Here is a 24,997-nt window from a genome sequence, read left to right as displayed (position 1 = left end):
TCAATAAACACAAATATAGATTGTACATAAATTACTGAAAAATACATTATGTATATGTGTTTTCTAAACGATTAGATCAAATCACTAAAAACACAATCATCGCTACAAATATTTTGACACATGAATAATTATACTATGACATACGCTATAATTTAATTATACTGTACGGATATTCTATTAGTTGAATAAATGCATTTTTATCTTTAAAAAGAAATATCACAGTAGTACCATTTCCAATAATAGCATTAATTTATATGTTAATATTTGTTATTGTACTGATGATAAGTAAAAACACAATAATAATTCAGTTGTATCCACTTGATATCATAATTATGTATTAAGATATTTTAAAGTCATTCATTTCTATAATTAAATTGCAATTTATCATAATTAATTAAAACTCACTATTTCTTCTTCTTCCAGTGTAATCAAATTTAAAAATGATTAGTTCTTATTTCAGTATTTATGCTACATTAATCATTTTTTCCTTAGCTTTAGTTCATTACTTTTAAAGCTATAACTGTAGTAATTTGATGTTAAATTTTAAATGTGTCTACTAAAATTTTAGCTTCTGTATTTATTCTTTTCTATCTCCAGATTACGATCCTTCATTTTTTAAAGTACGACAAATCAATTTATGAGTAACTTTGTGTGTAATCACTGTCTGAAAAATTAGTAAAACCCCTGTCAGGTTTTTTTCTTTCATTTCTTACCATTTTCTCGGCTGGATTCCTATGAATATACTTCGTCTTATAAGAAATTATTGCTTTCATTTAATATTGGGTTGAGCTATTTACCACATATAGATGTAAATCTTGCAGATACCATAACTTTTTCCTTGTAATAACGGTTTATTATTTTATTGTATATTATAAAATCTTTAAACCAAAATTTCAAAAAATGTTTTGTTTTCTAAAGTTCATGACCCTTAAACCCAACACTCTCACATTTCTATAATCTCACTTGCATTACATTAACAAAAAAAAAGTACTTTTCCTAAGAAAATTTCTTGACAAGAACATATATACTCTCGGTAATTATCAATAATGTATTTTCTTCTCAAGAATTGGTCGAATTGATTAAAATGATTTTTATAATTTTTAAATGAAGCTATTTATTAGTTTACTTATCATAATAAAGGCAGATCTTGATATTGATATTGATATTATTTTATCAAGTAATTGATAAATTAAATTTTCAATATCAACTAATTCCTTAACTGAAAAATCTTTGTCTACGCAATATTTTAATATTTTTTTTTTTTTTTTGTCTAATTGAGGAGTATCAAACATACACTTTTGCGTGATAAAAAATCTGAGTTGTAAGTATTAGAAGAAATATAAAAAATTTTTGAAGAAAAAAATCAGATTTGAAAGTTGTTTATTTACTATATTTTGCAATGAGACAACTACAGTAGTCAATATTAAAAATTATATTCTAACAATAGCTTTAATTAGTTTCATAACGCAAAAACATATGTATAACCGATTTCTAGTCATTCTTTCAATACAGTAGTTATACTCCTATTCATTGTATTGATGTAATTATAGATCTATATCGAAGAAATATAATTAAATGTATGAACGTATAAATTTATCATGTAATTTTTATGAACAATAAAATTAACGTTATTAAAAGTAAAATTTCATTTTATGATTATTAATTAATTATTTCCACTCAGATAGCAATTAGTCTGTAGAGATAATAATTTTAGCAGTAACAACAGTAAATTGTAATTGTAATTATTCGATTATCCACTGTGATTGTTCCAACAAAACTAACTTTATCCGCCAGCTATAAAAAAAAAAAATTAGTTAAAAAATAATATTGACGTGCATTGCGGTCATCAAATGAATAATATATACGTGATCGCAATTGTAATGATAACGACGGAAGCTAAAAAATTCAACCAAAAACAATTTTGTTAAAATGTACAGTAGGCAACAAAAAATATTCAACGTAATTTTGTTCTTCAAAACTGTTTCTATATATTAATAAATAATAAATCAAAAAAAGCTTCTTTAATTAATCGACTATGGAATCTAATAAGTAAACTCTTACGAAATTTACTATCGAGTTTTCGTCAATATTTAATTTTTTTATTTTGACATAGACAATAGACAAAAGAATCAGTAACTCTATTTTGAGATAGTTAAAAAGCACCAAAAATTTTTTTTCTTTTGATAAATGTTTTTAGTAGAGTATGTTCATTGAATAGAAAAAAAAAGAATAGAATATTAGTATAAATTGGTGACTAAGAGAGTACAACCAGTTGATTAATATAGTAATAATAATACTGAAGTTAGCGGTCAGCTGTCAATTTTAAAAATTTTTTTAATAAATTAATTACAATAAAAAAATGCTTATAAAAATTTCCACTTGTAATTTTTATTAAATTTCAAATGTGAAACTTTTTAATTAAATTTTTTTTAATAATTTAATTACTACAAAATTCTAAAAAAATTTTTAATGTCTGTCAACTTCAGTGTTATTAGTAATAACCTAGTAAAAGAAAAAAACTATGAATATGATTCAGGAGAGCTGATGTACATTTTAGGTTTAGCTGTTCACTTAGTCAAGCATAAAAGCTCTTTTCCAGATCTAAGGATTTCCTTCGAGTACAGTTAATAAAGTCAGTAAACACTACATTATCAGACAGTGATTTACAAGAAACAAAACATTGATACATGTGTGGTGTAATAGTATATTGTGTGACTAAACATGAAAAAAGATGAGGTTAAAGTTGCCTGCCCGAGCAAAGCGAGGAGCCAAACAAAACTAGAGAGTTTCAGACTAATATCGAATAAGAAATGACAACTATAAAGATTTGAAATAAACAAAAGATTCTCTGACAGGATCGAAAACAGGGCTGCAAATTTCTTCAGCGGAAAGAAAACGATCAGTTCCTGTCTGGCAACAGTCGCATTAGTTTGAAATTGACTAATTTCGGTTGGCTCAACGGACATTGCAACTCGTAGTGTCAATACTGATTATATGAAAAAGAAATGATAGAAAATTTAATTTATTTTATTAGTTACCGTAATTATTGAAAGTTTTTTTAATTACAGCTTTTCATGTCAGTAACAGCCAAAGCTATATCATGAGAAATCATGTAATAATAGATAACTTTGGAGTAAAAAAATAAGTCATATATATTTTTAATAGAAGATACTTAGAAAGTTGAAAATACGTAGTCATTGTCCTAAATCATAAATTTCACCTCATTACTCACAACATTAAGTGATGAAAAAAAAGTTGTTAAACATGAACAGTTATGTTATGATATTTTTCAACACAAAAACATAGGTGCCCAATATATATTAAATATTTCACTAAGTACAAAAGTTATCAAATAACGTGTTAAGTAAATGTTAAGAAAATAATCCGATCGATAGCACCCAAACATTTGGAGTAAAAGTATTATATCATATAAAAATCTTTATCACAAAGTTACTCTGATTACTTGAAACCTGAACGTAAATTTTTTAAGTTAAGCGACCTACTAATGCATAAAATAAAATGTATCTTTTCCTCTATTTATTCCTATATCTGTCCCATCAGACTGTGACGGAAGGTGAAAGTCGCCGGATCTCGAGTGTGGTCAGCTGACTGTCGAACGAAGAACTACTAACAGTAAAAAGCGAAGGTATATCCCGAATGGAAGAAGCTAGAAAAAGAAAAAAAAAAATAATAAAAATACCTTAAAATAAACGTAAAGGAACAGAGTAGTCAACCGCAAAAGCGACCAAGATTTTTCCCAACAACTAGAGCTTTTGGCTTTATTATCTGATTCCTCTTCCGTTAACATTGCAGTTTCATTTTACCGCAAATAAATAATCTTATCAGCGCTTAAGTATTTTTACACTTGAAACAAATGCTGGAATATACAAAACAACTTGAAATAATATTAATATTTTATATGATATGATGAAATTTCCTACAACCATAAATAAATAAATAATATAACTACTACCAGCGTTTAGTAATACAATAAAAAATCAATGTACAAAGGATAAGATTTACATCAAATTGAGTCGAGGAATAAAAAAAACTAAAAAGTCAACACCAAGGACACAGCACCTATACTCCTATGCTACATCAATCATGACATAATGAATCATGATTTATGAGTAATCTCGGATCTATCTGATGGATTACCAACACATATGCTCCTTTATATCTTGAGATAATGAACGATATATATAAATGCACGTATACACGTATATGTAAAATTAATAAATAAAATAAAATATTTATAGAAATAAAAATGTTCAAGTTACGTATTGTGTGACGGAAGAGAAACAGTATGCTACTATATTGTAGAGTATGACACAATTGTAACACGCGAGAAAATGGAATAGAAGTAAAATAAAAAAAAAAAGAGTGAACTAAGCAGAGACTGGCATCGCTACACGGTGCACTGACCCAGCTGTCTCATCAAGCATAGTCTGTCACTCTTGGAAACAACCCACGATTACTACCGTGAAGTCATAGTATGTATCCACACATTTGTTATTAGTTGTTGTTATTTTTATTATTTTGTTGCGTATAAATATTTTAATAAATTACTTAAGACAACAGTGTTTTGGCATTAAGTTTTTTTGGTCTGTAACATTAAATAAAAATAAATATTAATAAAAAACTAATCAACACAATCATAATCCTGACATCAGCAAACATCTGACAATTGATATAACTTTTCTCAACAAACAGTTTTTTGTAAAATTTCTTCATGGAGAAATTTAAAAAAAAAAAAAATTATGAGTGCAATTTTTAGAATATATTTTTGTATTACTAGTTTATTTGTTGAATAAAAAAAAATTGCTAGATGTCCAATGATTTCTACATCATAAATCATAACATAACGATGTATTTAATAAATAATAAAATAAAATGATACTCACCTAACGCAATTAGCCAGCCCGAAAATAACCATCAAATTCCAAAAATAATAATTGCGATTTAAATTATAATTATCACAATAACCTGTCATTACACCATAATTTCATTCACGTATTAATTTAACGTAAGTACCTTTTAATTTACGTGCAATTATTATTATTATTATTGTTATTACTTTTATTAATTTGACAAATATATTTGCGCGTCATTGACACACATTTCAATCGGAGTTTCAATACATGTATATAGTAACACACAATTATATTTTTTTAACACGATAATATATTTTTTATTTAATACAAGTATTTAAAGATATTTATCGATATACAAAACGCGTACGCGAAAGTTTCAAGTGAACCGTTTATATTTTTAAAAAACCGGAATACAGAGTCGGCCAATATATAAAAACAGGATGTATGTTATAAGATGAAGAAAAAAGAGAGAGCACGCGCCCGACCGTACACGGACGAAAGCACCGCACTGACTGACTAGCGAATTCTCTTTTGCCGTTCACTAAGCGATAAACAAACCTCTTTGCCCTTGTCCCCACCATTACCCGCGCCGTACTCCATAATATTCAACTCCCGATACCCGAGCATCTACGACTGTACTTTTACATATATATATATATATATATATACATATGCACTTGTGAACATATATAGATGGATCTCCCACGCTCTTGCATTATCTCACTCAGTCTCTCCCGCATTCACCCATTTTTGTACGTTTCTCTTTATTGAACACGAGATACCATCTGATGAAGAGAGTTAAAAGATATCTCTATCTGTAACTATTTTTGTGTCTGTTCTGTAAATATTCATGTCCATTTCTAACAGTGTAATGTTTGCTTCGTTTCTCCATCTCTTTTTTCACAAATTATTTAAACAATTTCATAAAACTTTTTTGGCAAAAACGAAATATAAAAAAAATTTTTTTAAAGCAGAAGCGGGTAAATAAATATGTTTAGATGTATGATTATGACATAAGTTAAGTTACTGACAGGAGTTTGTTTTCATTTGTAAAATAAGTTAACCTATAAGGGTATAAACTGATTGAACTAACAAATTTAAATAGCACCCTTAAGGTCAGATGTTTCATTTTCAATGCGCATGGTTGGGTTTATAGATACTCCTCGCGCGCATGCACGCGGTAAAATTATTCATTAAAAAAAGTACTACAAGAGACATCTCTGAGTGAATATGATGATTATTTTTTTTACATGCTTAGATGGTAAGAAAATCAAATGGCGCTGGTGCGGAACTCGGAATTATTATTCAGTCAATAAAGAAGCTTGGAGTTGCGCTCAACCTGAAATCATTATATCCAGAACATCTTTTGCTTCAAAGCCTCCATAATGGTGGGTAGATTTTTATTTAATTTCATGGTTTAATCCACTTTTTTTAATGCAATCTTTTTTTAAATTCGTAATAATTATTCAAGCAGTTAATTAAAAAATTATTTAGTGTTTGTTTATCATTTTTGTGCATTGGATTAATTTTTCATCACGCAACACTCGTGGACGTGGGTGCAAATTAGTTTTGTTGGTTAAGCGTTCACAAGACTGAATGTGATTTAAATTTTTAGAATAATGTTGAAAATTTTTGAAAGTAGATTCTAATGTTCTATTAATTGTTGGTGGATATAATATTATGGCAATTGAATTAATATTTTTTTTTTATTTCCAGGGTCGCGTACGTACCAAGACCATCAAAAAGGCCGCTAGGGTCATCATCGAAAAGTATTACACTCACTTGACTCTTGATTTCCATACCAACAAGAGAATATGCGAGGAGATTGCTATTATTCCTAGCAAGCCTCTTAAAAATAAGATTGCTGGGTAAGTCATTCAATTAAATATTTGATTTGTTTATATCGGTAACAAACATGAAGACAATGACAAAACTATATGATTTCTTACGACGACAACACATTATTTCTTCACGAGCTTTCTTTAAATGACACTGATATTATCAAATAAAAATTATTTGATAAATTTGTCTAATAATTAAATAACATTAACAATAATCATAACAATTATAAAAAATGTTTACACAGAGAACTTTAAACAATTTTATTCTAATAGTGTTTCAGTATTAATAAATTTGTTGATCGAAATTAAAAATTAATCAAATTTCTGTTGATTGGAGTATGACATTTCGAAATATTTTCATTCTCCGGCTGATAGATACTTTTTTAAAATTTTTATAAAAGTAACTCAATAAATAACTAAAATTTTCATTAACTTTATTCAAATTAAGATAATCCATTAGTAGACAATTAATTTATTCAGTTTAACAAACATCAGCATTTTGTTTTTTTCGTTTTATAAAATTTATATCTTTATCAAATTTTAATACTTCATCTTAGATGTGAAACTTTTAATTCCCTTTTTAGACATTTACTTATTAAACAAAATTAAATGGAAAAAACTTATAAAATGAAATTTCGATCTTATTATCACATTGTAAATTTACATATTTAAAAATGAATTAATGTTTATTTTTTTCAATTTACAGGTTCGTTACGCATTTAATGAAGAGGTTGAGACACAGCCAAGTTAGAGGCATCTCAATAAAATTGCAAGAAGAAGAGAGAGAACGCAGAGACAACTACGTTCCAGAAGTTTCAGCTCTCGAACATGATGTCATTGAAGTCGACCCTGAAACTAAAGAAATGTTGAAGATGTTGGAATTCAGCAACATCTCTGTTCTTCAGCTTGTCCAGCCACCGGCGCACCAGTTTAACCGCCGAAATTAATTTTTTGTTTATTTTATAAATTGAAAAAAAAAAAATAAATAATAACATCCAACTTTCAGATTTGATGTATTCGAATAAATCTCAAATTCGAGAGATCAAATAATTTATATTTCATTCATTTATTTACTTGCAAGTGAACTATTATACTATTATTACTTTCCTCAAACGTATCCTACAATTTATAACTTTTCATTGATTCAATTGAATTTTTTTTTAATTTAAAATTTAATTTTTCTTATTGATTAACTGTTACATTAGAAGATTAAATTTAATTTGTGAAAAAAAAAATAAACGCTGATATTTGTAATTTTGATAAAAAATTCATGGAAGCAATTGAACTTCTACTTTCGGAAATGAATTTAAAGTTAGTATTAAATTCCAAACATTAAATGTTAATCTATCAAATTTATATGGCAGTCGCACTTTTTGTTGCAATATTTTTCAATTCTTAAAAAATGTTACAATAAATTTGAAGGATTAAAATAACTGCCCGACAATTGTAAATTGATTAAAAAAAAACAATTTCTGAAATAATTTAATAATTATAAATACAAATAACGTGAAATTAAACCGAAATTTGTGTTTATTGATGGCTCATTTAGTGTAACAAAAAATATGACATCAAATTTTAGCTGTCACTTCACAAATGTTTTAATTTTTTTAACAAATAAATTATAGTTAAAAAAAATGGACTTGTAGAAATTTCAATAAATTAAAAATGCAATTTTGTAAAAATAATTTTTTAGAACAAATTTTTTTGTTAAAGAAAATCAAGGAATTGTCAAGTGACAGTTAACTTAAAAGTCATACAAAAAATTGATATCTTGTCTTGAAATTTTTATTTAAAAATATAATAAATATGCCTTAATATTTATTAAGTGTGTAAAGACAAAGTTTCATCTCACGCAGTAAGAGTGCGCAAGTGTTGCCTTACCTAACTTTCAATACCTAAATCAACCTGACGACGCTATCATGTACTTATGTATGCATCGTATTCTCGTATAGAATACACACACACATACTTAAAAGTACATATACATATACAATGTGTATAGATGTGAATAGTATACAGTAAAACCCCAAGACGAGGTCGATGTCGATTTGTGTGATCAGTTTAGGTAGTGAGTTCAAGTCTAGTCAATCTACAATAATAATTAAATTAACTGGATGAATTTTATTTATCTAACAATACGTGGCGTGAATCAGCCCCAAGAGGCGACATCATCGTCACTGTTGCCATCCACTGACTCTACACATTACCACAACGTTTTTAAAATTTTACATTCAATGTGTATCTGTGACCGCCATTATTAATCGAAAGGATTAAAAAAAATCAACAAAATTTGATATTTAATACACATAATTAATTGTCTGTAAAAACAAAAAAAAACAAAGGAAAGAAAAAACAACGAACAAACAAAAAATTCACACTAAATTTAAATCATCGCCGAGTCAAGCCGAGCTGTACTCATTGGTAATCTTTCATTACATCTCAACTTTAACAATAAAGTATCAAAAATTTTTTCATTTAATTCTACATTATTTTCTTTTTATTTTAGCTAATCTTCATAATTTGCAAGCGTTATTTAGACTCATTGCTGCTGCGCATTGAGTTCTTATTTAATTTTTTTTATCATCACACCAATAAACCTATCCATAAATCCATCAGTTGCAAAGTAACGTGTTCAGGCCTCTGATATGTGACAAGGGTGCTGATATGTAAAAAGGGGTACTTAGTGTACTTACGCGTGTACCCCCGCCACAATAGATAAAAAATTACTCACTGAATTTAACTTAAAAAATATATTATTAACAATTTACTGGTAAATACATACTAAAATCGACGCATTGGTTAATATTTAATACAGTGTCAAGTGTGCTCAACAAAAATTATAATTAATGACAAGGCCCAAATAAAAACATTTGTTATAAAATATTAAAATTAAGTTTTTTATAGTGTTCTGAGAGATGGAGTGTCCGCATCTTGCACAGAGTGTAAGACTTGGGAGTAATGATATTGAATGGAATGACATAAAAAATTTACCTTTCGTTTGTGCAGGTAATTTTTTTTATTTACTTATATATATTTTTACAAAACCATTAAAATTACTACATACTATAAATTTAACTATTCTTTATTTACTTATTATGCATGTATTGATTTTAGATTTAAATTAAAAAGTCATTTTTCTTTACCTTATCCCTTTCTTCACAGGCCATTACTCTTTTGGCCTTGGTGCGCTCGTTTAGCGAATATCCAACGGCATTTTATGAATATTTTTTTTTCTTGGTATATTTTCTATTATATGCCATTGGATTATTTCTTAGTTCAATATGTAACATACGAAATTTATTGTTTAGTTGTTGTCTACTGAGATCTTACTTTTTTATTTCCAAGCCCAAGTTAGTTATGACTTATGCAAGCTAAGGTCTGAACTTTTTTTGTTACATGTAAAGATATTGAACTCATGTTTTATTATTTATTTACATGTATATATTTGTGGATACATATGCGTATTTACTATTTACATAGAAGACCTCGGTACAGTTATCGTTCATTGTACACTTGCGCGCGCACTTTTCATTGTAAAATCAATAGTAAAAAACGCTAATCAGCTGATCCAAGATCTATCTCATCATAGTTTTCACCGTAAATTTCTAATTTATACTCAAATTATCATTTTCAATAATTATGACTTTAATTTGTTTTCTTGCAATCTGTTGTGAAATAATTTTTGAGTCCAAAACAGATTGAAAAAATTCACAGTTCATTTTTATGGTACTTCTTTAAAAAAAAAAAAAGAAAAAAAATGAACTAATGAGAAAACTAATATTTTCAATTTCCGAATTAAACTTTTCTCTTTTTTGTTTTACGATTCTAAGCGACCTCGAAACTATACGTTAAACTTAAGGAAACGTGTCTTTTTCTTTCTCATTTTTATTATTTTTTTACTGCTGTCTACTTCCTTTACTCCCTTACAATTTGCGACGGTTTTTTCCAGTAATACACACGAAAGTACAAAATAAAAGAACCCAGAAGTTATTGATCGTTGTAGTATTTGTTCATGTAGATTACTTACAGAAAAACAATAAAAAAAAATGGTCTTTTTACTGCTCTTTAAGTCACGCTGTCTTGCATTATTAATTTTTTTTCTCCATAAAAATCTTAAATTTTATTACTAAAAACTAAGAGAACTATTGAAGTGATTACATAAAAATTAAACTGGTTTTTACCGTTCAAATTTCAAGTATTATACTAACATGAAAAACTTTTTAAAATTGAACTGTTGTGTTAGATCAAAATGTGATGATTGAAGTAGGGTTGATATTAAGATGCAAAGTTTAATATTATATGAATAAATAAATGTTGAAAAAATTCCAAGTCAGACAGCTGAAACATTCAATGCATTTCAAATCAAATTAAATTTTTGTTTCCAGAAATTTATTATAATTTAAAAATAATTTTTGAGTTAAAAATGTTAACAATTCACTCTCAAGTATGATTATGTATGAAGATACAAATACATGTATTAAATAAACAAATTATTTAATAGTTACCGAAATATTTGCATAAACGTTAATGAAATTCGAATCAATTTAAATATTAATTAATAATTGAATACATATACAAAAATCTGATCAAATAATTATAATTAATTCATTAACAATGATTAATATACTCAGATTCTTAATAATTATTTAATGCACTGGTAATGATAATTATATTATAATTAAAACAAAATTTTTAATATAAAATTCAGTATGTGGAACGGAGAAAAGTACGTGGCTATGCTTACACTGCGGGAACGTACATTGTGGGCGTTACATGTCTGGCCACGCACTGCAACATCATGAGAAAAATACTCATCATTGCGTATGCATTGACTGCGAAAATTTATCTGTCTTTTGGTAAATATTCATTTTTAATTAATTAATTTATTTGTATATTTACTAATATTAAAAAATAATAAATTTCAGTTATTCATGTGACGAATATGTTGTTAATGATACATCAACCGGACAAATAGAAAAAATTCGTCAAAATACATTTCGCAAAGCTGAACATAAAGAAAATGATGAAAATTGGAGTTCATCGTCCTCATCGGGATTAGACAATGGAAATGGAGATACTGATTCAGATGCGATATGGAAAAACGAAATTGTTGTAAGAAATTTGCGACCTCGTACTCGCAAGAGACTTCATTCGTTTGATGAAATGAGCGGTGATAATCGACCAGTTCCCAAACGACGAAGTTCCAAGGCTACCAAAGAGAAAAAAGTTGTTGGATTAAGAAATCTCGGCAATACATGTTTTATGAATGCTGTACTTCAATCATTTAATAACATCAGCCATTTTTGTGAGTACCTTACGCAGATGCCGAGTCTTGAGGGCATTGCCTTTGATGAACCGCCAACTCATAGAGGACGGATTGTTGCTCCCGGTAGAGCTAAAGAACTAAGCGATGCATTACTTGCTGAAGAACTTAGAAAGGTAACACCTATTGCTTTTTTTATAATAACTAAATGGAAATTTAATTTTTACTGTCCATCGCTTTAAAATTCCATTTTTAATCCTAATAGATATTTGTAAAAATTTTTCTAAATTATAATAAATGCTGAAAATTGATCTGAATTTTTATAAATTTTAATGGTACATGAAATTTAATTATAGATACTTTATTTTTACAAGACATGACATGAATAATATTAATAAATAATTGTGATAATTAATAAATATATAATAACTTTCTTCATTTACATTTTAGCCATATACATGTATCTTATCTATTGAATATACAATTTGTATCATTATGGTCTTAAGATTTATATGCTTATAGTATTTACTGTAATGTATCAAGTCATAACAATAATGTTCAGTTTCAATATTCACTTTAAAACATTTGATTAATAGTTTTTTAAAAGCAACCATAGTTATTCGAATTTTTACTTTTCTTTGGAAAGTTATTAAACTTGTATCCCATTTTGGTTATTATTTTTTTAGTATTTTTAGTTCTACTGCTCGTTTCTCATTATGTTTTAATAATAATAATAACAATAATAATAATAATAATAATAATAATAATAAACTAAATGATTTTTAATTTATAGGTTTTACTAGGATTGAGTTTAGGTAGTTCAAATGGTCAAGCAATATCACCAGAATGTCTCTTTTTAGTAATTTGGAAAGTGGTCCCACGTTTTAGAGGCTATCAACAACAAGATGCTCATGAATTTCTCACTTATATGCTTGATAGACTTCACACAGAGTTATTGCAACTTTTACCAAGACTTGGTCACGAACCACTAGGACTTCGTGGTAAACAAAGTATCGTTACTGCAGTATTTGGTGGCGCTTTACTCAGTGTGGTATGTAAATTAAGTGATATCTTGATAATATGTCACGTTACAGATGCCATAAGGGCGTATAATAAAAATTCTGTTTTTTTGTAAGTCCAAAAAAATTTTTTCTTCGAACTAAAAATTTTTTTGGACTTGGGGAAAAAAAACAGAATTTTTATTATACGCCCTTATGGCATCCGAGGTGGATTCCGGGAGCCATAAAGGTGTATAAAAAATTTTTTTTAGCATTTCTCCACATTTCGGACAAAACTACGTCAATTCCCGAAAAAAAATTTTTTATACGCCCTTATGGCATCTAGAACGCGACATATAAATGTACACAATTTTTTTCTCATTTAAATTTCTTATTAATACCTTCTATTATCATAATTTAGGTACATTGTATGAACTGTCGAACAGATTCAAAAACCCATGAACCTTTTCAAGATCTTTCTTTGGATATTCCCGATAAATTTCAGAGAAGAACAGCAACAAAAGAGCAAGAAGAAGTGTGCAGTTTGACATTCAGTCTCTCTCGGTTCTTCAAAGTTGAGGAGCTTGCTGACAGTGAACTATACTACTGTAATAACTGTATGGGAAAACAACGATCTACCAAAAGGTTCTGGATTCACAGGCTGCCTAACGTTAGTTGCCATAATCTATATATTTACTTTATTTTCTTTAATTAATTCCTATAATTATTTTTATTTTTATTCTTCAACTAAAAAGAGGTACAAAATTTAACAAGATCTATCAATGCATTTGAACTTTATGTTTACAAAAATATATTACTTTGCACACCATCTGAGCGTTTTACTCTTCCAGGTGCTGTGCCTTCACATAAAAAGATTTAGGTGGTGCAACTCGTATCGCTCCAAGGTGGATACTCAAGTTGATTTTCCGATGGAATCACTTGATATGTCAACATTCACCGTGTGTGGATCTGCTGGCGTTAAGATTGGTGCACAAAATAGCCATCTCTATGATCTAGCTGCCGTTATTGTTCATCATGGATCAGGGTGAGTACTCATTTAAATTGTTAATTTCATTTTCAGTAATGTAGTTGTCAATGGTTTTGTATGAAATAATTAAAAAAAATATATACATTAAATATATACGCAGATAAATTTATTTGTAACATCAGCAGTCGCAAATTTACGACTCTAAAAATTTTAAAGATCGTAATTTACAATAACCTCATCTTTCGTACCACGTTATTTTAGATGATCAAACTTTTCAATTATTTATTTTTTCTTTAAGAATATTCTTCATGATTATTTATTTTTAAATCAGTAATTTTTAAACTGGTGACATTTCATTGATGCTTTTTTTTTTTTAATTGCTGATATTGCTTATGTAATTCATTGATTTTTAATGCATTAAAAAAAAGTTCATTTAATTGTAAAAATGCTTAGAGTGCTTAAGGTAGTACTACCGGTTTTAGAATTGACGTTCCGAATTTGATGAAACTTGTCATATAGGTACATAATACTATCTTAATTAACCACTTAAATTTTTGGAGGCCTACCGAGAACTGAAAAAAAGATATTGATATTTACATATTTTTGCTTGTACCATTGATCCGTATGGAAAATCACAGACTTTATTTTATTTCACAAAACTGGACGTTCAGATTCTCATAAAATTAAGACAACTAGAGAAAATAACATCTAGAACATATTTAATAACAATCAGTATGGTTTCCGAGAATATGAGAATATTTGTCATTAAAAAACATTCAAAATTCATATCTGTCTCTCTTTCTCCAACGTGATTTAGTATGAGAAAATCTACTACGTTAATCAAATAAGGTTAGGTCTTGGGATTTGACTCTTGTGGTAAGGGTAGTATTATCTTAATATTAATTAATGTAAATGTTTTGTTCGTAACTATTTGTAAAAGCAAAGTTACGAATAAAAATATCGTAAACAGCACCGTACGCTTTTTTTTTGCTATAAAATCAATTTTTTTTTTTATTTTAGTTATAAAAAATCATCAAATTATATTGACTTTCTTTCGCTATAGATCGAAATCTTAATAATTATTTTCTATACTTTTTAGTTTTATTTTCCATTAAAGCGTGTTATTTAATTTTTTTTTAACAATAATTTATTTAAAAATTTTTTAGTATAATTGAACACCTAAAATGTTAAATTATAATATTTTATTCCATGAAAAGAGAAACAATGTGTACTATTATTTTATGGATGATGTTTGTTTAATTATGCATGAATGCTTGATATAGTTTTTTTGTATTTTAAAATCATAAAAACTTATTTACATTTTTTATATTCTAATAATTGAAATAATAGCTTATGTCGATAAAAAAAAAAATATCCTGTTCTGTCAAAGCTTGTATTTATATAAGCTTGTATGGAGAGAACAAATAATGAAGTAATTAACTTTTAAAATATTTATAGAGAAAGTGTATATAATTTAAATGCAAATGAATTTAAAAATAATGTGAAAAAAGAAGAATAAAATTTAAAAAATAACCGTGCATTATTTTTAGTGCGGGTACCGGACATTATACTGCCTTTGCTGTTCACGATGGCCAGTGGTTTCATTTCAATGATAGTAGCGTACGCCCAGTAAGCACCGAGTCTGTTGCCAAGTGCAAGCCTTATATTCTCTTTTACGTACGCAGAGAATTTTCAATTCCCCCGCCATTGTGACATCGCCGAGTAATTACTAAAATTCCAGTTAATGGTGATAATAATTATCAAGAAATGGATGGCGATAATTCAAGTACTGCCGCTAATGCTGACGTTGCTGTTGCTGACAAGTATAAAAATGAAATCGTACAAGGACAAATAGAAAGTGCGATTAATGAGGATGATAAATCATAAGCGATTCAAGCGTGTGACATGTCTACGTACTTGAAATAGATTAGATAGAGAAGCGTTGCATCCGCTTATTTGAATGCCTCACGAAAATATCGCCGATTTACGACACGAGAAACAAGAAAAAATATTAATAAAACGACTTACATTTGGTTTCTTTTCCACCTCATTCTCATTCACTACTGTGAATTTTCTGCCCAATTCTATTCTCGGGTTTTCCACTACACGTCCTTCCTTTAAAAAAGATATATATCTCAACTCCGTCCTACTTATGGACGAATGAAACAAAAAGTTAATAAGAATTTATTACTATTTTATCAGTTCATATTTTTCGCTTTAGTATTAAGCGCAATTCAATTTACATGCATAGATTATTCTTATTACTTTTTTCAATAAAATCTATGCACGCTTATTGCCAAACTCGTTTCTCAAATCCAAAAATTAATGAACAAGAAAAAAAAATCTGAATTTATAATTTAAGTATCAACAAAATGTTGATGCACATACATGAGTATTCAATCTTTATCTGCGAATTGAGTTTTACTTTACTTAGTACACAGAAAAAATTCTATATTTTTCTAGATACCTGATAATAGCGGTGATGAAAATGATGATGATGAAAGAAATAGAAAAAAAATTAATTAAGAGTTGCCAATTGTTTATACAATTTAAATAAAAATTAATTGAAAAATGGTATTTAATTGTGATATAGAAAAGCGAAGGCATTAATATCTGAATTTAGAGTCAGAAAAATGTGTAAAACGACATGTATAGATTTATTATGTATTTATACATGGACAGAAATGTGGGTGTATTTATAATTCGTAAAGCATTTTCATCTGTGAATTGAATGGATCAAGTGATTGATTATTTCATTTAATACTATGATTATATGTACTATTTTTTAATCTAAATTTAAATTATAATATTGTAACAAACGCATCATCAAAATCACTGTGTGACAATATTTCTATTATAAAAACTGATTCTTAGACGATTAACTGATTCAAATTAGCATGGTATTTTCCATTTAATTTCTTAAGATTTTATACTTTATTATATTCTCACACTTCTTTTAAAAATTGTATGTAACGTATTTTAAGGTATAGTTTATTTTTTAATATTAAAATTTAGGATTTAGTTTTAAAGTTGTTTTTATGGCAACTAATGGCGTGAAATTTCGAAATGGAGTATGAACATGAGACTTTTTTAATAATTTTTTTTTATTCTTAAAGAGGAAATCCGAAAAAGTTTTGGGCATAATGGTTTACAAATCAATTGAACAAATAATAGATAATACATCTGCGTAAGAACTGATCGTTTACATAACGAAAAAATATGTAACGCAGAATTTTTTTTTTCCTTTTTTACTTTTCATTCAATTTTCTCATCATAATTATTATTATTATTATTTCTTAAGAGTTATTTAAATAAGAAAAACTATTCATATATCTCTATCATTCATTAGGCTATCTCTGTTGCATAAGGAAAAAAAATGATAAATTGTAATCCTTAATGGCTGTTTTGTGATTATTTAAAAGACTTATTTTTTCTATCATTACTAAAGATAATAATTAAGATATTAAATTAAGTTGAGAGATGTTAGCCGAAGGAAACATTTATTACATATTATTTTATTATTATTATTATTATTACATTAATTATGATTATTACAATTATTTTTATTAACAAAACTAGAATAACAAAAAAATAAAAATTTGCAAGTAAATAACTATATTGATAAAAAAAGGAAAGTTACTTATTTATAGACAATTGGAATGAAAGAAAAAACACATACGTGTATGATAGTTAAAGTAGGAAAACGACAAAAATATAAATAATAAATAAACCTTGCCTATGTATAAACTAATAAATAAAATGTGATTAAACACTTTTCACATATTTCTTGGTGAATAAACATCTGTTACAAAATATACTGATAACTCAGCTTAATTTTTTTTTTTTTTTTTTTTTTTTAATTTACATCCTTTCTTTTTTTCAATGAACGTTAATATCAATAATTACAATTGCAATTTATACTAATGAGAAAATTATTAAAATATTTTCTCCGCTACATATTTATGGTAATGCGAGATTTTTTAGCTAAATTTAGTATTACTGGGCAGAGATTAAAGACAGTTGATACGACACTAAATTGTAAAGTAGTCTGGTAACCGCCAGTAATATATCAGTCCTACTGTTTATTTTGATGATTTACTTTAATCGCAAAAGGGCATTGAATTCGTATAAAAGTAATCCTTTCGATCAGTATGGCTACTGGGGATAACTAAAAGTTGACAGCAACTATTACGAAATGAACTCATCAGTTGGTGCTAACTTGTCACTAAGTCGTCCCAGTTAGCACGAGTTGACAATCAACTAGTTGATTTTTAATGGTTTACGTCAACTTTTGCATTTGGTAAAATTTCCCAGAAATTAACTTTAACTTACGCATCATGATACTGAAATTGAGAAACATCTGATCATTTTTATAATTTTTTTAACAAACAAATTATAGCAAGAAAATTTTATTGAAAAATTTCATCCTTAGAAGCTTTGAAAAATTATAAATGAGATTTTTATAAATAATTTTCTATGCCTAGTTTGTTTGACAAGCAAAATCAAAAGATTGTCAAGTGTCTGCTAACTTCAACCTCGTTACGCATCAAGTTAACGTGAACTTCACGTCAACAGTTATAAGTACAATCGCTATCATTAATGCCTGGGCATGAAATAAGTAAGTTGTAACCAATTCTAATTCAGGCATTAATGATGGCGATTGTACAACTGTTACCTTACTGTTAGCGTAGCTTTACATCAAATTCCGGCAACAGGCTTACGTGAACTTCGTTTCATTTGTGCTTACTGACGTCAGCAAATACTTTCTCTGAAACTTTTTGCTCTGAAGATGATGATGAAAAGTTTCTCAAGCAACTTGACGACATGTTCCGGCAACAGAAATTTGTCAATTTTCTCCTCAACTTATCACCAACAGTTGTAAGTTCAGAAATTGACGACAAGTTGTCAACAAGTTGATGGCAACATATTTGACACCAACTTCTTGGTCAGAAATTCTGGCTATCAGAGAAATGCTGTTGACGGAAAAATTTGACTAAACTTTAAAATTAAATTGTAAATAAAATTCATTTTTTACAATTAATTCTTAATTTACTCATCATTTTTTTTTTTTAGAGTGCACAGTGGATAATTATTGTTTTTCTTACGTTTAACAAAAAATTGTCGAAAAAATAAAAGTATGAACGCTTTTAAGGTATACTTTAAATATGTACTTTACACACGGAGGCAAAAACTCAAAACGTAAACGTAACATTACAAACAAAAGTAGATAATTTTTATTCGCTAGAAATTATCAAAATTAGCTAAAACGTAAACTTAACCGAAAACTTAAATTGATCCCATATGCTTTCGTCATATTCCTCTACGTTAGAGCGCTGGCATCTCAACCAGACTTCGGCATTCCACCTTGAAGTCTCAAAGGGTTAAACTGATGTCTAACGTCAAACGAAACCGGGTGACTTATAGTCCCGCTTCACGGTAACGCTGACTTACTCACGTCCTCTGCAACCTCAAAACTTAAAATTTGAAACCCAAAACGCAAAACTCAAAATAACTCAATAAAACCCTTCAATGACTTGACCTTCATATTATTCAAAACTTACTCTACTCTTAAAAATTTCAAAATCTCAACTGTAACAGTAATTTTCTAAATTCACTCTAAAACTATAGCACTTCGTTACTCGGCATCAACACTCACTTAAATCACAAAACATTTATCTTTAATTCTTAAAATTATATTTTCTACAACATTTGGTCTCGAAATATCGGTTTAAAATTACAAAAAATTCGTTGACACTAGTGACGTTCATTTTAAATAGACCCCGGTCGTTAAAATAACGTCACAATATACAGGGTGTCTCAGAAGTCGTGAGCCACCGGACAGGATGTGGTAGAAAATTGGATTCTGAATAGAAAAGTCCTTTACCATTTTTCGATCAGACCCATAGAAAAATTACTACAAATTTATGAAAATAGACCAATGAGGAGCGCGGTTTAGCGGCAGAACGGTAGGCGCAAGAGCGAGCGAGTGGAAGCGCGACAGGCAAGGAGTGCGCGCTCGCTTGCACACGTGTGATATCATTGCTCAGTTATAGCGGGATGCCCGCATGCAATAATAATGATCAATGATACTCCTGTAAATAAAAAAATTAATATTAGAAAAATCATCCCATAGACAGCCCCATAAAATAAAAAATGTGCGATTTTTTGATAATTAAAACTCAAATTTTCGGTGTCACCGAAAAATGAAAAAAAAAAAAGCCAACAGTCATATTCAATGATACCCCTGTAATTAAAAAAAAAAAAGAAAAGTTATAAAAGTACCCCATACACTCTGAGATACAGCCCCATAAAGCCAAAAATTTGCGATTATTTAATGATGAAATTCAAATGATCAGTGTGCACTTGAAGTTAAAAAAAAAAAAAACAATAAAAATAATCAGTGACACTACTGTAGACCAAAAAAATTGAAAAAAAATAAAAAACTACCCCATAGACAGGGAGATACAGCCCCGTAAAGCCGAAAATTCGCGATTATTTAATAATGAAATTCAAATGATCAGAGTGCACTTGAAGTGAAAAAAAAAAAAGCAATAAAAATAATCAGTGACACTACAGTAGGTGAAGAAAATTTTTAAAAATAAAAAACTACCCCATATACAGTAAATACAGTCCCATAAAGCCAAAAATTGTGCGATATTTCAATAATTAAAATAGAAATTTTCGACGACTACTCAAAATTTCAAATAAAAATCTAGGACTAATAGTTAACTATACCCATAACAATCAGAAAAAAATTAAAAATTACAAAAACCACCCCATAGACACTAAGATACAGCCTAATAAAGCCGAGTATTTCGGGATTATTTAACATAAAATAACTCGGAATAACTCAAAGAAAATTATCTTTCTTTCCAGTTTAACCTTTTTATGAATTAAAAATCAAAATTTTGGAATCCACCCCATAAACACCGAGAGGCAACCCCACAATGCCACAATTGTTCGATTTTTTATTGATTTAAATTGAAATTCTCGGTGTCTACTCAAAATAAGTAAAAGAAAATTATTGTACTTTTTAATGTTATCTCTGTTATAAAATAATAAATCAAAATTTTAGAATTCACCCCACAGACACCGAGATACATCCCCATACAGTCGCTATTTGTCGATTTTTAATTGACTTAAATTGAAATTCTCGGTGTCCACTTAAAATAAAGAGCATAAACTCATTCCACTTTCCAATTTACTCTTTTTAATAAATGAAAATATCAAAATTCAAGAATTCACTCCATAGACCCCAAGATACGCCTCCATAAAGCCGCGATTTATCGATTTTTTGTGGATTGATATCGAAATTTTCGGTGTCATATGAAAATTTGAATTTTAATTATTGAAAAATCGCGAATTGTTGGCTTTATTTGGATGTTTGTTAGTGTCTATGCGGTGGATTTTCAACAGTTAAGTTTTTTTATGTTTTTAAGGGTGTAATTTAAAAGTACAATAGGTTTCTCTTGTTGTTGTTAAATGGACACCAAGAATTTGAATTTCAATTACTAACAAATCACAAATTAGCGGATTTATGGGGTCCTATCTCGCCGTTAATGGGGTGTTTTTTCAAATCTTATTTTTTTTTTTGCTTACAAGAGTATATCTGAAAATGAGTTTTCATACTTTTCATTTATTTTCAACGGACACCGAGAAGTAGCATTTTAATTACTAAAAATCAGAAATTTTCAGCTTAATGGGATCATAATTCGGAGTTTGCGGGGTGGTTTTTTAAATAATAATTTTTTTCGATACACAGGAGTTTAATCGATAAGTACAAAAGGTTTCTTTTGTTGATTTTCAATGGGCACCAATAATTTGAATTTTAATTTCTAAGCAATCCCGATTTTTGTGCGTTATCAAGTCATATTTCGGTATCTATGGGGTGTTTTTACAATTTTTAAATTTGTCTGATGGTCAAAAGTACCACTGATAATTTTGATTGGTATTTTTTTTCTATTTCGAATGTACTGTGAATATTTTAATTTTGATGTTAAATAATCCCGAAATACTCGGCTTTATTAGGCTGTATCTTAGTGTCTATGGGGTGGTTTTTGTAATTTTTAATTTTTTTCTGATTGTTATGGGTATAGTTAACTATTAGTCCTAGATTTTTATTTGAAATTTTGAGTAGTCGTCGAAAATTTCTATTTTAATTATTGAAATATCGCACAATTTTTGGCTTTATGGGACTGTATCTCCCTGTCTATGGGGTAGTTTTTATTTTTAAAAATTTTCTTCACCTACTGTAGTGTCACTGATTATTTTTATTGCTTTTTTTTTTTCACTTCAAGTGCACTCTGATCATTTGAATTTCATTATTAAATAATCGCGAATTTTCGGCTTTACGGGGCTGTATCTCCCTGTCTATGGGGTAGTTTTTATTTTTTCAATTTTTTTGGTCTACAGTAGTGTCACTGATTATTTTTATTGCTTTTTTTTTTTAACTTCAAGTGCACACTGATCATTTGAATTTCATCATTAAATAATCGCAAATTTTTGGCTTTATGGGGCTGTATCTCAGAGTGTATGGGGTACTTTTATAACTTTTCTTTTTTTTTTTTTTTTAATTACAGGGGTATCATTGAATATGACTGTTGGCTTTTTTTTTTTTTTTTCATTTTTCGGTGACACCGAAAATTTGAGTTTTAATTATCAAAAAATCGCACATTTTTTATTTTATGGGGCTGTCTATGGGATGATTTTTCTAATATTAATTTTTTTATTTACAGGAGTATCATTGATCATTATTATTGCATGCGGGCATCCCGCTATAACTGAGCAATGACATCACACGTGTGCAAGCGAGCGCGCACTCCTTGCCTGTCGCGCTTCCACTCGCTCGCTCTTGCGCCTACCGTTCTGCCGCTAAACCGCGCTCCTCATTGGTCTATTTTCATAAATTTGTAGTAATTTTTCTATGGGTCTGATCGAAAAATGGTAAAGGACTTTTCTATTCAGAATCCAATTTTCTACCACACCCTGTCCGGTGGCTCACGACTTCTGAGACACCCTGTATATAAATCAAAATGTATGTGGGTACTCAAATAAAAGCTCTTGATGAGTGTGACACCGGGATGAGCTTATATTTTTTAAAAAGTCAATAGTTAAGAAAGTACAGTATAATTTAACAAAAATCATTATTTCATAAAGCAAAATTTCATTTATTTATAGTTCACAAGTCACGGCAATCACATAGTGACTGCAAGGTTGCTAGCTATTATTATTTTACCGTAATAGAATTATTATATGGATGAGAAGTACATGCCAATTCGATGGAATTTGGAATCTGTGCTAGTCAGACAATACTCCAATTAATTAAGTTCTACTAGAGTAATATCTGCTGTCAACAGTAGTAAAAGTTTTTCAATTTTAAATCATAATTAATTGTTGCATCACCATCTAGTATAATTTCATTGAACTTCGGTAACAAAAATGAATAATCTGGACAAAAGAAACCTGTGCTGTTGGATGCTTGTGTAAAAGATATTCTGTGCTAACGGATGTCTGGGTTACCAAAATTCTGTATGTGGATGCCTGGGTAAAAGATGTCCTTAGTTTTAGAAATTTGGGTAAAAAGGTTGTGTTCAATATTAGATCTGGGCAATAGGATTATAGGTTTTTGATGCCTACGCAAGGCCTTTCGAACAGCGCTAATCTCAATAACATTTGTCAAGCTATTAAGAAGTTATCAGAGGGTTAGACACACTTCTTGAAATGAATCCTTAAAATAATTAAATTTAATTAAAAAATGTAAATTTCAATTTCTTACAGAAATCGAGGTTGCTGCTAAGAAAACTCTGAAAGATGTAGAGATTGAGGCCATTGTGGAAACTGTCACAATTGAAAATAATAATAAAATAAAAAAACTAAGTATTTCAGATTATTTTGTTTATTGTAAAAATGGTTATATTTATATATTGTGTTCGGCGAAATCGTCGAATTTAAATTATTCAACAAATTTAGAAAAGCATTTAGAAAATTGTCATCAAATGTCACTGTGATGTTTTACACATAATAAATTTATAATTTTTTTTATAACTTTCATCATAATAATTATTATTATTTTCAGATGCTGTGTTACTATTATTACTATTATTGTCATCATAACTATCATTATTCTTTTAAAAGGAACACTTAAAATTAGTTTCGCAATATATTTTCCCATTAAAACAATAGGATCCAGAAAGTTTGTGCTTGGAGACGTCTTCCATTCATGGAAGGAATTTGAAGAAATTTTTGAGAAATAATGTTAAGAAACGAATTAAGTATTCGGAATAACAGACGGCAAGACCATCGAAGGTGCAAATTTGCGGATGCGGATAAGTTCTAACCTTAAATACCACAAAAGATATTATCAATGTCCATAGTGCTAGAGTTTATACTTTAAAAGGAAATAACAAAAGACAACGCAAGTAAGTAATTAAATTAATAACAATTTTTCATAAATATATAGTTTGATTGACAAGTCTAAGCGCTTCGGGTATTTTCGGTTTTGCTCCCACCATCTCAAACATGTGCTTAAAAAATATTTAGTATATACGGTTAGCGTAAGAATACATTTAATTTGTTTTTGCTATTGATACGCATGGGTCAGCTTTAAAATTAGATGGTAGGGGCGAAAACCGAAAATATCGAAGTTTGACAGACATACTATGCATATAAAAGCTACAAAATGTACACCGTCAGATAAAAAAATAATCACTAATCGCATTTAAAAATTTTTTTTAATAACTATTTTTACAGAAATACATAAAAAAATGGTTTTTAAGCAATCGTAGCGTACATTTTTACAAATTACTGTCGGAGTAAACACTATAACTTTAACATAAATCCATTTTTACACTCTTCTTTTTTTTTTTTTTTTAATTATTTCATTATTTATTTGCGACCACAAGGAATACAAAACTGTTATATTTATATAACATATATTTACAAGGTATAAAAGAATTTCTATTACAAGTAAATAGAGTTTTGCAATAATTGTATTACGAGAGAAAATAACGTTTGCTTCATATGCAACACTTTAA

The 24,997-nt window shown here is 28.4% G+C and overlaps 3 protein-coding genes across 9 annotated transcripts in view; 2 read left to right on the top strand and 1 right to left on the bottom strand.

The window, feature by feature from the left end:
- The window catches only part of Fur2 (furin-like protease 2), a 314,333-nt gene extending 308,443 nt beyond the window's left edge, over positions 1 to 5,890 (bottom strand). For both annotated transcript variants that reach the window (XM_074250907.1, XM_074250908.1), the window contains exon 1: positions 4,905 to 5,890. The gene's annotated coding sequence lies outside the window, so the exon portion shown is untranslated. The remainder of the gene's footprint in view (positions 1 to 4,904) is intronic.
- A 264-nt stretch (positions 5,891 to 6,154) lies between these two features.
- On the top strand, positions 6,155 to 7,765 carry Rps17 (ribosomal protein S17). Its single transcript, XM_074250913.1, has 3 exons — positions 6,155 to 6,262; positions 6,591 to 6,742; positions 7,422 to 7,765. Exons 1-3 carry the CDS (start codon positions 6,260 to 6,262, stop codon positions 7,660 to 7,662), a joined length of 396 nt encoding a protein of 131 aa, XP_074107014.1. The 5' UTR covers positions 6,155 to 6,259; the 3' UTR covers positions 7,663 to 7,765.
- A 969-nt stretch (positions 7,766 to 8,734) lies between these two features.
- The window catches only part of LOC141532529 (ubiquitin carboxyl-terminal hydrolase 3), a 39,571-nt gene continuing 23,308 nt past the window's right edge, over positions 8,735 to 24,997 (top strand). For 4 of the 6 annotated variants that reach the window (XR_012480103.1, XR_012480100.1, XR_012480102.1 and 1 more), the window contains exons 1-8: positions 8,735 to 9,136; positions 9,222 to 9,721; positions 11,424 to 11,571; positions 11,641 to 12,154; positions 12,772 to 13,029; positions 13,398 to 13,646; positions 13,828 to 14,021; positions 23,742 to 24,382. Coding sequence is in view for 2 of the 6 variants with exons in the window: in XM_074250910.1 (XP_074107011.1) it covers positions 9,631 to 9,721; positions 11,424 to 11,571; positions 11,641 to 12,154; positions 12,772 to 13,029; positions 13,398 to 13,646; positions 13,828 to 14,021; positions 15,515 to 15,677 (1,617 nt within the window). In the remaining 4 variants the exon portion in view is untranslated. Of the gene's footprint in view, positions 9,137 to 9,221; positions 9,722 to 11,423; positions 11,572 to 11,640; positions 12,155 to 12,771; positions 13,030 to 13,397; positions 13,647 to 13,827; positions 14,022 to 15,514; positions 17,789 to 23,741; positions 24,834 to 24,997 lie in introns of those variants that run through there. The other 2 variants (XM_074250910.1, XM_074250911.1) reach the window with 2 other exon arrangements.

This window comes from Cotesia typhae, unplaced genomic scaffold (assembly GCF_013202065.1).
Source record: "Cotesia typhae breed Kobodo isofemale line unplaced genomic scaffold, CoteBio_Ctyphae contig_65, whole genome shotgun sequence".
In the NCBI taxonomy this organism is placed as follows: Eukaryota; Metazoa; Arthropoda; class Insecta; order Hymenoptera; family Braconidae; genus Cotesia; species Cotesia typhae.
The sequence above is the reverse complement of the archived record's forward strand: the minus strand, read 5'-3'. Positions and strand labels throughout refer to the sequence as shown.

Coding starts and splice junctions, on each gene's coding strand:
- Rps17 (XM_074250913.1), top strand. Junction 6,743..7,421: donor CTTAAAAATAAGATTGCTGG/GTAAGTCATTCA, acceptor TTCAATTTACAG/GTTCGTTACGCATTTAATGA.